Raw genomic sequence first — 15,874 nt, forward strand, 5'->3', positions numbered from 1 at the left:
GAAAACATAATCTCTCCCTAGAAACAGAATATTTTCAATTTAATACAGGAAAGTAGTGAACTGATCTCTCCAAAATATCACTTCATTGATTTATTGTGTTTTCAGTCAGAAATACCACTTTCTAGAAAATTGGTAAATATATTGCTTAACATTTTGAATTTCCACTCTGAACTCTGTGACTACAGATGTCTTCCCAGCTCTGTATTGCTTGACCTATATGGTCTCGTATAATACAGTATGACTTGAATAATGCCTGGGTAGCTCAGATTGAATGTGAACAGGAAGATTTTAGTGATTAATGATAATGAAAATAAATGAAAATACAACAAAGTGCTTTAGGCCTGTCTGAGGATGACAGAACACAGGAGGCAAGTTAATTATCTAAACACAGATGATACCAGGCATCAGGCATATTTCTGGGTGAGATGCTGACAGTCGTGTGTATTTTTTTTCCCCTCACATGTTTTTGGTGGTGTGCTTTGGTTTTTCTTTTTGTGTATGGACTTTCTGTTTCATTATAGGTTTTCTGGGAAAAATTCACACCTCTTTCCCTGAAATGCTAAGTGACACAAGTAAAGGAAACAAACTACTGAGACCCCATCACATCAAACCTATTTCTTAAACATTTGAAATGATTCGGAATATACATGTAGAGTGGTACCTACAGCTAGGCAGCTGTGTAATTATTTCCAGAATAAGGTTTAAGAAAGAGTGGAGAGCCAGGATCTGTAACCTGATCGCAGACTCTTTTTTCAAGAGCTCTTAAATGCTGAACTTGGAACTGCAGTACCTTTCTGCTCTTTCCCTCTGGTCACTGAACTTTTTGGGCACCATATGTTTGAGAGACATGTTAGTTCCTGCTGAAGTGTGGGGGATCCACCCTAAGGAAGAGTTAAATAAAGGAAGCTGAGTCTGGCCAATTCCTGCTAGATGTTGAATGAATTTGCAGCTTTTAAAAGCAGGAAGTCACACTTGGATAGGCCATGTGGTATATGTAGTTATACATCTTTCCATGGTGTTTTTCTTTGGCTCTGAAATATTTTATGGATGGAAAAAGATAATTTTTGGTTGAGTTTATTGTAGCCTAGTTTCACGGAATTACTGTATGCCCTTTGTTTTGCAAGGGTTAAAATTTTGAGCTAACGTGCCAACTTTATATATAATTTACATCAGGAGTTTTTACAGAACTGATATCAAGAAAAGTGCTTGAGGAATGCTGGCAGTGCAGGTCTGTAAAGCTGTTGAAAACACGACACCGTTGTGGTAATTATTGTAGAGAGGTAGATATTCAATTATATGCTTAGGGGAAGGAAAGATTACTAAAAATATTAATGGAAAGCTTTGGTGGAATTTGGTGATCACTATGTGTGTGTGCTTTTTAGGACATATAGCTATTATTACGTAGGAACCAAATGCACAATATATTTGCAAACTCAACTTGTTCTCTAAGTAGAAAACTTTGTTGTGAGTTGCATCGACTTCTGTAGCAGTATTGTGCATTAGCTGTGTCTTTGTACACAGATGAAGCTGTCTGGGTTGAAAAAGTCAAGGATTTTATTTGTTAAACACCCAGTCCTTATCCTAAATTTTCAAGCAGAGCACTCTCACTGCCTCTGCATTTCAGAGTTTTTAGGAAAGATGTTGCAGAATGAAAACTGTAACTTTGGGAAATTTAACAGGTAAACACGGAAATAACTCTCGTGTTACGGATCAGAGAAGTGCTGTGTCTTTGGACACATGTAGCTGCCAAATGTTATTGCTAAAACAGTATTTTCGATGTTGTTGAAACTTGTCAAATATGGTTCATGCTTTCCATCAACAATCCTTTAGAGTTTCTTAGTAATTTTTCCCATTAACTGTCTTCGTTCAGCACAGGCAATAGCGCATCAGTTAGTCTTGCTCTCTAGCTAGTCATTCTCTTTCTGATTCTGGCTTTTGTGTCCTAGCACTGTTTGTGAATACTCCAGATGTTTCAGACCAGCTTTTGATGATAGCTATTTGAGATTTCAGTATGAAATTTTTAAGATTCATAAAGTTTTCTTTTTAATAGTAATAGATGAACTTGGCTCAAGCCTGCTGCAATAACGTCCTTTAAAAGTCACACTTCAGTCATCCTTTCTATATATTGCTTTTTATAATAGTTGTTGGGGTTTCCTTCTCTTTATACCTCACTCCCTCCTGTTGTGGTTTGGGCCTAACCTGACAACAAAGAACCAGCCACGTGGCCACTCACTCAACTCCTCCCTGCTCCACTGTGGGGTGGGGAGGACAAAGGCCAACTAGAAGCTCATGGGTCAAAACAAAGGGCAGGGAGGGTTTTTTGCTCATTAAGGTCATGGCAAAACAGACTCAACTTGGGGAAAAATATTAATGTAATTTCACACTAATCAAATGCCCAGGGGACACAGATAACACACAGAGCAGCACTTATATATGTTATCCCACCCCTCCCTTCTTCCTGGGCCCAAATCACTTTGTTCCCGGTTTCTCTCCTTCCTTCCCGGCAGCGGCACAGGGGGACAGGATGGGGTTTAGTCAGTTCAGTCTGGTGGTTCCAGCTGCTCCCTCCTCACAGTCCTCCCCTGCCTGCCCATGGGGTGCCTGCCATGGGAGAGAGTCCTCCACAAACCTCTCCTTCACAAGTCCTTCCCACGAGGTCAGGAGCTGCTCCAGCCTGGGCTTCCCACAGAGTCACGGGCTGCTTCAGGAACAGTCAGCTCTCCTGCCGCAGGGTCTTCCACAGCTGCATAATCCAAGTCCACTGGCAGCAAATTCAAATTCACCCCTCCTGGCATGTTCAGGGAATATTCCACCATGTTCCTCCATGAATGCAGGGGGACAGCTGCCATCTCACCCTAGGTTGCAGGGAAACTTCTGCTTGGGCACCTTCTTCCCCTTCTTCCTCACCAACCAGAGGGGCACTGCGCTGTCTCTACAGCACAGCTTTTCTCCAACTGCTGGCTCTGCTCAGGTCTTACATCAGCTCTTTCATGTGTTAATCACAGAGGCTCATTTATTGTCTTTCTAATGGTTCCTTGGCTTGCTGGTTTTGGAGCAGGGGGAGCTTTTCAGCTTCTTACTGGAGCCACCCCTGGGCCCCCCCCCCATTGCCAAAACCCCCATCAAACCGAACCAGCACATCTGCATAGTTGGCTGAGCTGTGCTAGAACCTAGCTAGGACTTCCCACTGCTGGAGGGATCATACCTGTATCCTCGCTTACACCCTGGCAGGGCATGGAAGCCAACAAGACTGTGGAGGCTGGAGACTGTGAGGGGTGAAGCAGTCATCCCCCAAGTCATGAGGGCCCTCATGGAGGAGATGCAACGTGCAGGAGCTGCTGCCTGACGCCCCTGCCCTGGCCCATGCAGAATGACAGCATGTGACAGCGCATCTCAGGAGTCTATGTGACACTGAGGAGCGTAATGGGACAGGAGGCTTTGAATTCCATCAATATCTTTATAGATACTGCAAAATCCATGCAAAATTCATGCAAATTGGTTATTTTTTTGCCACACAAATACTGTGTATGCACTAAAATATTCTGGCCTCTGCATTTGCATGACCCACAGGTGTACCTGTGTTTGGTTAGTATGTTCCTTACCTCTCGGACTATCTACAGGTGTGGTCTTGGAGCATCCTGTATCTTTAGAGTGCATGGAAGTTACAAGCAAAGATTTTTTTGTTTGTTTCTGAGTCTAAGTTGCTTTCCAGAGCACAATGAACTCTAGGTTAAATAACAGAATCTGCTCTCTGATAGAAGTTATGGGCAAGTTGTTAGCCAGCCAAAAAAAAGTGGCAGCACAGCCCAGAGTCCTCCTGGAGCTTTGTGTTCAAAGCCTGCTCCTCCCTTCCAGGCTGGGTTGGTACTAATGCCCTGACTGTTGCTCCTGCGCAGGCAAATGTGTTGTCAAATGGCCTGGCCAGAATGGTGGGATATTTCTGTACCACTGCTGGAAAAACACAGCTTTTTGTGTGTTCGGAAGCATCTCATGCCAGGAGCTGATGTGTGTGTGGTTCTGCTGGCTTGACCTGGGAAACTTTGGTGGCTTCTGTACCTGGCAGTGTCAGGTGTTGCTTGCTGTTAGTGACGTGAGTTGTGTGCTGCTTAATTCCACGCTGAAATAACATCAGTTCTTTTGGATTATGCTCTTACCAGACACTTTTAACAGCCAACTGTCCAACCCAAAATCCTGTAATTCTGTTTTGAAGAGGATCACTGTGCTTTCAAAGTGTCTTTTAAATGGTTTCAGGCTGTGCCTACCCTGCAAGTTTGTGAGCTCCTGCCAGCCTGAGATCTGAACCTCTTGCTGTTTCTGTCATTCTCTCTTCTCCTTTTTTTTTTTTTTTTTTAATAAATAAGGCTTGACAAGGTGTCTTTTTTTTTTAAAAAAGAGAAATTGTTATAGTCTATCTAAAAAATGTGTGCTGCAGCTCTCAAGAGGTGCTGTTATTGAGTATTTACATTGTTACTGTCCAGAGATTTATGTTGCCCAATAAAAATACCTATATCCTCTCTCTCGCTTATGTTTTGCTTCACTGGTGTGTGTGATATCAACATTTTACTAGTTTCTCCTGATTCACTTAGTGTTTCTGAGAAAGCAGAATATATAAGTTGTGAAAGTATGATATAAAAAATAAAATTAAGAAAAAATTAACTTCTTCCCTATTTGTCATGGGTGCAAAAATTGAAACAAATTTATTTTGATTTCTTGTGAAGGCTGCCTCTGCTAAGTAATTTTGTGAGTGAAATTGTCCTTCACTTCCAAATGTCAGTGATATAAGGAATATTTATTTGTTTTCCATGCTTCTCACGGGCTGCTTGACTTTGAGGTATATAAAGAGAGTCTGTTTCTTTCTTTTCTGTTCTATCATCCATTGCAGGCAGATCAGTTGGTCCTTTATAGGCTCAGAGGTTTCAGATTTTTTTTAACTTCTGAAGTTTATTAGGAGCATAAGATTATGAAGTATTAGCTAAAGTACCCAGAAGTACCATGATGCTGTCTATCTGTGGTTCAAAATGTAAATGGAAGTTTGAGAGTCACAGCCTGTTTTCCTCATTCATGAGGCTAGCCTTACTCCTCACTAGGAAATATATACAAAATACAGACTTATTCAGGAAGTACTTTTGTTTTATTTTAAAGTAGTGCCAGTGGTAAGTTTGGGCCATGTTCGGCTTAATATCTAAATGTTCAGTTTGTGCCCACTGAAGTCGGTTGTCACAGAAATACACAAATCTAACATCAGCATTTGACCCTTTATTATTTTTTATAAGCTAATTATTCGCTAAAATGCAAGTTTAATTTTTCCTGAAATCAGCATCTGATGTTGTGTCTACATAAAATTGTTATCTTGCATTTAAAAAATAACAATTCTGTCTGACAAGAGACTGTGAGAATCTGGAAGCAGAAACGATCTCTTTTTGGACATCACGAAAATATACATTTTAGCTTATGGCCAGACAAATTGTTATTTTTGTTCTCATATTAGAATGACGTGAAGTTTACATATGCCTGTATATTCCAGGACTTAATTTTGAGACTGATGTGCCATCTGTAACATAGAATAAGAACATTACTAACAATCGTGTTGTTTGCAGAGGTAGTGAGTGCCCTCCTTTCTTCTAGGGTGGTGTGGGGAGAGGCCATGCATTTCTGTCCAATCACTTTTTAATCACTGTGTCCTTACAGCATTTTACCCCTAACTTTGTACTGTAGTTTTGTTTACTGAGTGAAATCAGCTGGGGAGCATTGGTGTAGGAAATAGCAATCTGAAAATTTTATAAAGACTGGAAAACTAAGGTTTGCTGCCTTTCATTTTGTTTCTCAGCTCCAGAAGAAAAGGATGCAATTAAAGGGCAATATGAAAAACTCATGGATGCTTATGGCTGCTTAGGAGAGCTTCAGCTTAAATGTGGTAAGTGACCATCTGTATTAATGAGATTATAAAATGCCCAGACAATGCTAAAAGACAAAAACAAGTGTCTAAAGTTGTCAAATTCTGTAGCTTATGAAAGCTAATTGCATCTTGTTATGTTCAGTCTGGAAAAGATCTATTTCTTTTTCTGTGCTGTGCTAAAAGCCTATCGCTAAATGATCGTCTAAGAATTTTGGATTTTTTTCTTGCTTTTTTTGGCCTAACATTCTTAGCTGCCTGAAGAAATATAGCTGTTTTTTTGCCTACTACATTTGTCCACAGCAAGTTGTGATTTCTTGCTTTTATTTTTTTTGAAGGATCATGTTTAAACAGTTATTAATTGTGGTCATCTGAGACTGCAGTACTACAGGTTCTCAGCCCTTGCTGTAATGTCCAATTGCCTTTAATTGAGTAATTCACATGGATAAGGATTTGCAGAAGCAAGTCTTTAACATCGGCAGGTATAATAAAGGAGTATTTGTTGTCATTGCTGTAAATTTCTGTACAGTTTGGGAATCTTGATTTAGCAAAGAAGTTGCTGTTACACTGCCTACAGGAATGTTAATGGAAATAGCATGGTTTAGGAAGAGAACTGCAGTGGCTGATGTGAGGGTAATATACCTTATACAGCTGACTTGAAATTCACTGACAAAAATATGCATTAAACCAAAAAGTGTTATATGCCTTGTCCCCATGGTCTTCTTACAGTGACCCTTAATTTTGACTTGGAGGAATGACAAGACTATTTTCCATATAAATCAGTGCTTGATCAATGAATCTACCAAAGGCAGTGGTAGTGTAAGTACTGGTGTATTTAGACTGGTAGGTAGAAGTGTATCTTTCTGTAGCCTACTTACCATTTTATGGCTTGAGTCATATGACTTGAGATTGACCTGAAGAGGTGACTGCAATTGGAAAGATGTTTGTGTCATAATCTAAAACTGTCTTTTAAAATTAATGTGGGCTTTTTGATTGTTTTGGGTTTTTGTGGAGTTAATTAGGCGTTTCTATGGAGATTAGTATCAATTTGTTAATGTCATTTAAAATGGAGAGCATGTGATTAGTTTTTCTTGACACTTGGACCTGTTTGTCTTCATAGGAGTCTAATGAATCCTGTTGTAATAGTAAAGGAATGTAGCTATTTAATTCAATCTCTTCAAGCTGCAGATGAGGGTAGTTTCTTCTATGTGATGGGAAGTAAATATATCCAGTTTTAGTTTTCACGTTAAAAGGTGAATTATTTCAAATGGGGTGTGAAATATTCTCAGCCTTATTTTTTCTTTTTCTACTTTTATTTCTGTGTTTCCCACATCCTTTTTTCTTTTTTTAACAACACCTGCTTAGCTTCGGTGCTGTTAAAGTGTGAGGTTTTTCCTCTCTGAGCTTTTCACTGCACCTGTCTTGTTCTAGCATTAAATTACAAGTCCTGGTACAGGACTTCCTCTTGAAGGGATTGTTGGTAATTGGATAAAAAAGTTAACTACTGGAGGCAAACTTCTAATAGTGATTCAGTGAAAAGTCAGGAGGGTCATGCTGTAATGGTAAGCAAAGGTAAGCAAACATCTTATAGTGCTGAACATGTTTAAAAAAGCAAAGATGATTGCATGTTTGCTAGCTCACCATTCAAGAGGTAGCTCAGGTTTTTTTTCACAGCCTTGGATCTTCCATCTTATATGTAAGTTCCATCCCTTTAGCTGTTGCTTTCATAAAATATGAACACTATAAAGGAATGCAATGTCACTTTTTTCTTTTTTAATATAATATATTCTAGCGGCTGCAAACAAGGCCATAATTGGCCAGCTCTTCACTGAGCATCAGTCATCACATGTAAGTACCAAACTGCAAATATTTGTGGAAGTACATTCCACAGGGATATTAAAAGAGTATATTTGTAGAGCAGAAGGGGGAGTCTTTTTTTCAAAATGTGAAAGATGTCTCTGAGCACTTTAATTAATCTGTAAATACCACTGCTTAGGAATCCAAATCGACTTTGTATGCCCTCCGAAGTCGATCGTGCTTTTCACAAGAAAGTAGATGAAATATGTGAAACTGACTCACAAAGTTAAAGTCTCCCACCAGTAAAAACATTCACTTCTATGTACTTACGTCTGTTAACATGACTCACTAAGTTCTTCTGCTTTCTTTCGTGAGATGGATGGCAGCAGAATGAATTGTACAGTGTTTCTGAGCTGTATGTCAGCCAAGATTTTGCTGCCAAAGAAGATTTGCAGTGGCAAATGAATCTTAAGCAAAGTGTTACAAGAGCTTGCTTTGCAGTGTTTGGTTAGACACTGTGATGTCAGGAAGGGGTGGATATATAAATTAGTATTTTGATACCATGACCATATAGGTTCTTTAATTTAATACAACTGCGGTATTTGAGGAGGCATTCTGAATTAATTTGGCTGTGTATACTCTTGCAGTTGCACAAATACAATTTGTAGTTGAAAAGAAGTCTCAAAGGCAAACAGGACAATTAAGTATCTGTTTTCTATTCATTTTGAACATCTCCTAATAATATAATTGTATTTTGAAGAGGAAGAAAGAGTATCTTTGAGACTAAAACTGTAGTTCAGAAAATCTTGATTCTTCTCATCATTCTGCTATGGATTTCCTCAGAGATTTTCAAGTACATGTTTAGACTCTGCTCCTCTGCTGTGTTCCATCACTAATTTTGAAGGCGAAGATACCTTGCAAATCGTTTTTCAGTGACCTAGAATGTGAACTGAAGGTATGTTTGGAGTGGAGATGAAACAGGCTAAGGGAACCTAAGGCAATGGCATGACTGGGTTGGAATGGAGAAAGAGCAAAAACTGGAGTGAATTAGTTTTTAAAAGGAAAAGGCAGTCTTGAGTAAAATATTTAGTAAAGAAGGACAAAATGGAAATTGAATATTGCCTCCTTTTCACTGCATCTCGCAACAGGCAACTCTGAAGTCATCCCAAAAACTGCAGAGGAAACAATTGCCTTGAGTCATGTGGACAGGTTGAATACAGAAGCTGCAGCTTGTTATTGTAGGTTGTGACGCACCAGAACTGTGTTTCCTGTTCAACTTGGATTAAGGCAGTTGGTTTCACAAGAGCTTTTGAACAAATGGATCCAAGGGTTTTTTTTGTCTTGTTTCCATGCCAAATATTCTCCATCCTCTGCCTTCCTTGTGCAGCCTGATAAAAGAGCATTCAGTCCATATCCCTGTGAGCAAAACTGTTCTTACATTTCTTTGAAAGTGTTTTTATAGACAGTTGTTGTGATTTACAGCTGAAATGGGGCTAAATAATGATCTTGGTCACGATGCATGAACATTCATACCCATCTGTCTGAGATGAAAATTTGGTCTGTAAGGTTTGAAAGATATTTTTTTTCTTTAGGTGTGTCTTGCTTTTTCATAGATGTGTTGCTGTAGAAAGCATGACCAGTAAAGAACACTTCTTACTCTGAAATTGTTTCAGAAATTACTTTAAAATGTTCCAGATTGTATGCCAAGGAAATGAGGGACATTTCTACAGTTGGGATCTTCAATTGTAGTTCTTGTGTTCCTCAATCACTTTCATCTATGTGTAAAGTTTTGAAAGGCAAATATGAAGCAGGGTTGTGCATTAAACTTCTTGTAAAAGTTAAAGAAAAAAAAATAAATTTTGTTTTCCAAGGTAGGGGCTCCTGTAGGTAGTCTGCAGTTGATGTTGTTGGTACAACGTGTAAGAGCCAGACCAGGAGCTTTGATTACTTTACAGGAAGAAGTTTTCCATTTTTTTGGGTTGCTTTTTATTGACCCTAGTGCTGGCCGCATTCATCATGCACTTTGCAGCTGTCAGCTGTATTGAACATGCTTTCTGGCAGTGTCCTGCATATGAAATGAGGGAAAATGACCATAAATTCTCCACCCAGTATACTTCAATTAATTATTTTTTTTGATAAGAATCGCTGGTCTCCTGTTTGGAGAAATAAAATTGGAGTTTGGCCTGTTCCCTACTCCAGATATTCCCCAGACTCCTGGGAGCCTCCACAAACTGGCTGCGGTGGTAGTACGGGCAGAGCCACTGACTTCAGGAAATTTATTTAGTGTTAATTCTCCCTTTGCTCTTGAGGATGCACTGCCAGCATTTTAAAACTCTGCTTTCTGACTTACTGGAGCTTACACTTAAAGGGTGACTGCTCATTTACTGGCTTTAGTATTTTTTTATCATGTTGCTGGTGATGTTTCAGACAGAAGAAACATAAATACCTTAAATACTGTTTAGCTCCTTTCAAAGTTTATAACTCTGTAATACACTACCTGATGCTGCTGCCAGGAGGTTTTCATTGGACTACCTGATGTATTTTTGTTGTGGCTGGTCTTAGTCTGGTAATCCACTTGCTACTTACATAAAAACAGTTTCACTAATACTTTTAAGGAGCAGTATTTTTAATATCATTACAGAATTGGAAATGGTTGTGACCTGCTGTTTTGAAAAGTTGAGGCTGCAAGGATTAATGCTATAGCCTTGATTATTTTAAGGGGAAATACCTTCTAGCATTAAGGAATGTCTGGGTGTTTCAGTTTGATGTATTTAATTAAAGTTGTGATATTTTCACAGTTCTCTCAGCAAAACAAATTTATGTAAAAAAATCCTTTCTTTCTTGTGCTGTGGCTTCACAAATCTGCCTGCCATGGGAAATGCAATGTTGTGTTGATAGCAGGGTTTTTTGTTGTTTGGTTTGGAGTCTGTTTGTTTGTTTGTTTTGTTTTGTTTTCCTTTTTTTATTTTTTATTTTTTGTGGGGGTGTAGTAAACCAGGAATGCAACTTCTTGCATTCTTTTGTGAGATTTACTGGATAATAAAAATTCATTGTTTAGGAACTAAAATAATTTTTCAGTAAATTCTTGTCAGCTAAGATTGTTATTTTCCTTGCAATGAATGAACAACTAGCAAATAAATATCTGCAATTTTTAGAAATGGAGAAAGTTGACTTTAGTCTTACTTTTTATAAAAATTACTTGTTCCAGTAGCAGCATTCATCGTGACTGTAGCGATTTAAGCAATTTTTGCCCTTAAATTTAGGTGCATTTGGGTAGGCTTGTGGTTAATACAGCTGTTTTCATGCTAAGTATCTGTGTTCAATAGGAAAGATTGTGGCTGGTTGATATTTACATGTCAGAAAAGAAACCACATTGACTTTTAAAAATGTAAATTTAGAAGTAAATGGATGATTTTTTTTTCCTTTAATGTAACCATAACAGTTATCAGACTTTCAGTGACTGGCAAATAAGCAAAAGCATTTTTCCTGTGGCTGCTAATGCTAGGTTTCTATCATATTAGGTATTACTTGGATATGTAATTTTTTTGTTTTATTCTGTGGAATAGTATTTTCAATCTGACAAAATGCCTAAGTGAAAGCATGAGTGGAGGCAGTACTGTTACAATTTACATTTAAAAACATTGGCAGTCTGGGTTGAGGAGAAACTCTGTAAGAAAATTGGTTTGGTCTTGAAAGAAGAAATTCCCAGTCATAAACTGATGATGCTGGTGAAGAAGGAAATATGGAAGAAGCTTTGATCACTGTGTGTAGTTTAACGGTGAGTAATTTCTTAGACCTTAATGGAGATGTGTTTGAAACATGAATAGTGGAGTAGGGTTTTGGTAGCGTTAATTTTGCTGTGTGAGGTTCTAAAAGGGGGAAAGGCTGATGGGTGCCTTACCTCTGCTCAGGACTCAGTGGCTACCATCTGTGCTGTGAATAAAAATGAGGCAGGGCACAGGCCTAGGTGCTGTCAATAGGATGTTGTGATTAGTTTGCTCCCTGTGCCAAGAGCAGTGTGCGCACTGGGCGAGGATCTTCCTCCCTCAGACAGTGCAGTGATAGCCCAGAGATGTTTCCCAGCAACACTGTCCAAATACCACCTGGGATGAAGGTGATATCAGGGGACAGGGCTTGAGACTTTTTTCTAAGCAACAGAGTCAGAGAAATTTGTGTTAAGCTGGAGCTGTGGTGTTGTAGGGTTTTGACATTCTGGCTGTTTAGTAGCATATGCTCAGAGATTTAAGCAAATCAAAGACATCAGTGTTGATCTGTAAACCACCTCAAAGCACAGAGTGGTATAGGAGGACAAAGGAGCAAAGCAGGCTTGTTTTAGCCTAAATTTAATCTGTTTGTCTCTTTTCTTCCTTTTTCTCCAATTTTCTGGGCTGGAAGCGTGAACTCCTTTGCCAGCCTGCCTCGGTTCAAAGGCATCATGAAAAGTGCATGGAGGCGACTCCATCGTTCAGAGTGCTGTGAAGAGCCTTATACTGTGTGCATAGAATCACAGAATGGCTGGGGTTGGAAGGGGCCTCTAAAGATGTTCTAGTTCCAACCCCCTTGCCATAGGTAGGGACATCATCAACTAGACTAGGTTGCTCAAGGCCCCACCAATGTGTCCTTGAAGAATTCCAGGTATGGGGTATCCACAACTTCTCTGGGCAATCTGTTCCAGTTGTCTCACCACCCTCACAGTGAAGAATTTCTTACTAATGTCTAACTTAAACCTACCCTTTTTCAGTTTAAATCACTGCCCCTTTTGTCACTACAGGCCTTGGTAAAAAGTCTCTCTCCATCTTTCTTGTAAATCCCCTTTATTGAATAGTTGCAATAATTATCCCTTGAGCCATCTCTTCTCCAGGCTGAACAGCCCCAACTCTCTCATGTGAGGTTACTGCACAGTGGCAGGAAAGAGTGTTCCAGTTTCATTAGGTCATCAATCTCTTGATGCTTCTATAACAGTGCAGTAGCTTCATAGCTGTGATTATGATTTATGTCATGCTTTATTCCTACTCCTTGTCTTCTTAAACTGAAGAATTGCTTTGTAGATCCAGTTATTTTCAGCCAGTTACAGGCTCCTTGAGAAACAGAATCACAGAAAACAAGCCCACTGTAATTAATTTTTTTTTCTTTTTTTTTCACTATTTTAATGTTGATTTTCTCATTTGGTCTCTTCTGAACCTTCTAGGAAAGTTTAAGGTCACTGAAGCCAATGGAAGTGCTTGTGTTCTTTGTCTCAGCATCGCAGCCAGCCAGCTTTCCCAAGTCTGTCACTACTAGTTTTCTGTCCTTGAAGCTGACTAATAGTAAGGTCTATTAATAGTGTTTCTGTACACTGCTTCCAAATTCTCATGAATGAAGTTTACTTTGAGCTGCTCAGTTTTGCATGGTTTCACCAAAGTCACAGAAGTTATTACCTATCCTGAGAGACAGCTAACTCCTCTTATCCCTTCTGGAGGCTGCAAGACAGTATTTAGTCAGGTATGAACTACCATGGTGATAATTAATGTATCTCCTACTCTTAATCCTTAATAATTATGCATACTCGTGCGAAGGAGGAAGAAACTGTCATGTTTTATTTATTTCTAACCCTCCACTATGATGTCATCTAGAAAAGTACAGAAGATACACTTCTTAAAAACACTCAGGAAGAATACAACATACCCTTGTTCTAGAGAAATGTGATGAACAGGGCTTTTTGGTAAATACCACCTACACTGGCCTTTATGCAAAACTGGAGTCAGCAGAACAGAATGAATAAAATCTAATCTCCCACCTTGTCCTGCCATTATAGTCCCACATGCCTGCACAAATATTCTGGCCCTGCTGAAAACCACCCGTAACTCAAATTTCTGGGGCCAGACTTTGATCTAGAAGCAAGGACGCCCCTGCTGGTTTTTCAGAAAAAAACACGAGTTTTGTTGTGTGGGAGTTGGTATGCATTTTTGGACAGGGAGCCACCATGGAGCGTCGAAGAGCCATCCCTTTTGCTGTCTGAAGCCATACTGTCCCACATTGTGACAGTGCTCTTGGCTAATTAGCTTCCTCTTGGTAGGTCAGCTGTTTTTTCTTCTATGCTAGAGCAATAAATTGGCTCATTTCCACCTTTTCTTACTAACTGGAGTGAATGGGGTGACATTGTCTCCATTAGAGGCAAATTTAAGTGAAAGAAACAGTTTCTTCCTAGCAAAACCAGTGTTTTCAGAACAATTATTTTACTATTTCTTAATTACTCTATCATTTCAGAGAGAATGAGCAGAGGTTGAAATCCTGCTCTATATGAGAGATCTGATTACAATGGTGTTCTCAAGCTTCAAAATTTATCTTGTAATTTTAGGCCCCTGAAATTCAGCTGCTTCGTGATTTCACACTTTGCTTCATGGCCATGAGAGCTGTAATTCTTATACTGAAAACTGAGGTTGTAATCTAATCACATAAACTCTTGTGACGTAAAAAGCTAAATCTCAAGAACTGGTAATACTGAAACTTTCTGAATGACTGAACATACCAAACTTCAGTTGAAGTCAGTAGGAAATCTGAATGCTTCTTATCTTTAAAATTGAGAAATCAGTTAAAAAATCCATACTGAGGCATACATTTATTTCATAAATGAGCAGTCTTTTATCTTCCCCTTGAATCAAATCCAAGGAAAACTCTATGTCCTCTATCCCAACACCAAGCTCATTGCACTTTGTTAAGTAAGTGGGGAAAAACACGCTCTAATGCAGCAAAGGATGGGAGTGTGTAAGTATTGTGGAACATGATCCAATTGCACTCACCTGCAGCTTAAAGGATTTCAGAAACTTAAAATTAGTCCCTGTGCTTGTTGTTTTTAATTGTTTTCTTCTGAAGCAAAGATACTGGCCTCTGCTGGAGCTCTGTCAGCATTGCATATGTCAGGACTGATGCAAAATGGCATAGCCTGTGTCCACCTGAAAACCTTTTGTAACTATCTGTCCCCTTCTAGGTAACACTCGACTGCACTTTCTGGTCCTGGTGACAGGCTGTACATCAGTGGGAAAAATCCTGGATGCAGAAGTTTTCAAAATTACTGCAACAGATTTCTGTCCTCTCCAGGAAGAAACCAAGGAAGAGGAGCGTGTTACTGCCTTGAAAAAAATACTGAACTCTGGGATGTTCTATTTCTCCTGGCCTAATGCGGGCTCAAACTTTGACCTGACTGTGCGGGCTCAGAAGCAGGGTGATAACCACTATGAATCTGGTAACTCGTTCTTCTGGTCAGTACTGCATGTTACACCAAAGTCATCTGTCATCCACGCCTGTGTCTTATTGGTCAAACATTCTCAGAGGGAAATGAACATAGGCATTTCAGGTGCACCTGAAAATTAATCTGATAGTGAAATGCAATTCTAATAACAAGATTTTGTGTTTTTAAGAAGAAGCAAGATGTATTGCTCACACTATAGGAACATGTCTCTACATGTCATTAATAGTTCCCTTGCAGTTATTTTTAATACTTTGCTTATAAAAGTTATCTAATAGAAGCCTGCACTTCAACTGTTCATAAATCCCATCATCTGTGCTGAAGGATTTGTATGTGTTTAAACTCGGCATTTTAATATTTCAATAATGTGCGCTGGTTTTTATGTTGAAAACATCAATATTAATATGTTTACAGCTCAGTCTAAGTGTATGTTGCTCTGTAATACACTGCTCTGTACTTACTTTCTTGCGCTTGTAGAGAAAAAAAAAAAAAGTATTTCTTGCTGGGGTAAGTATTGGTTGAATGTAAAGGAAAATGCACAATGCTGGGTTTTGTATTCCCTAGGTGGATTCACTGTTGATGTAACTCAGTTTGTTTGCTTTATAAGCTCTGGCAGAATGCTTGAATTTCTATACCCTCATTTTTAAATTTTTAAACAAAAGGATAGTCCCACAGGAAGCATAGCTGTACTCAAAGTAAGCGAGGGTTATATGATGTAGGTGGAAAATAACCGGCAGAGTTAAATGTGGGTGTACTGCTAGAATTTGTGATAAGTCTTGTGGCTCAAAATAGGTGAATATTAAATAAGCAAAAAAAGTTCATAATGGCTGATAAATAAACATGAGAGAATGGTTCATTCAGGCTAAATAATCTTTCTAGCTATGATGTGATTTTGATTGGTAAGATCTAGTGTTTTGAGTTTAACTTGGAAGAGAGATATATAAAACTTGCTTTCAGCT

At 39.0% G+C, this 15,874-nt stretch overlaps 1 protein-coding gene across 3 annotated transcripts in view; it reads left to right on the top strand.

The window, feature by feature from the left end:
- Positions 1–15,874, top strand: part of SYNJ2 (synaptojanin 2) — an 82,082-nt gene that overhangs the window by 17,013 nt on the left and 49,195 nt on the right. For all 3 annotated transcript variants that reach the window (XM_051616265.1, XM_051616263.1, XM_051616264.1), the window contains exons 2-3: positions 5,828–5,914; positions 14,658–14,928. In XM_051616265.1, the coding sequence (XP_051472225.1) occupies positions 5,872–5,914; positions 14,658–14,928 (314 nt within the window). In that variant the 5' untranslated portion in view covers positions 5,828–5,871. The remainder of the gene's footprint in view (positions 1–5,827; positions 5,915–14,657; positions 14,929–15,874) is intronic.

This window comes from Apus apus, chromosome 3 (assembly GCF_020740795.1).
Source record: "Apus apus isolate bApuApu2 chromosome 3, bApuApu2.pri.cur, whole genome shotgun sequence".
NCBI lineage: Eukaryota > Metazoa > Chordata > Aves > Apodiformes > Apodidae > Apus > Apus apus.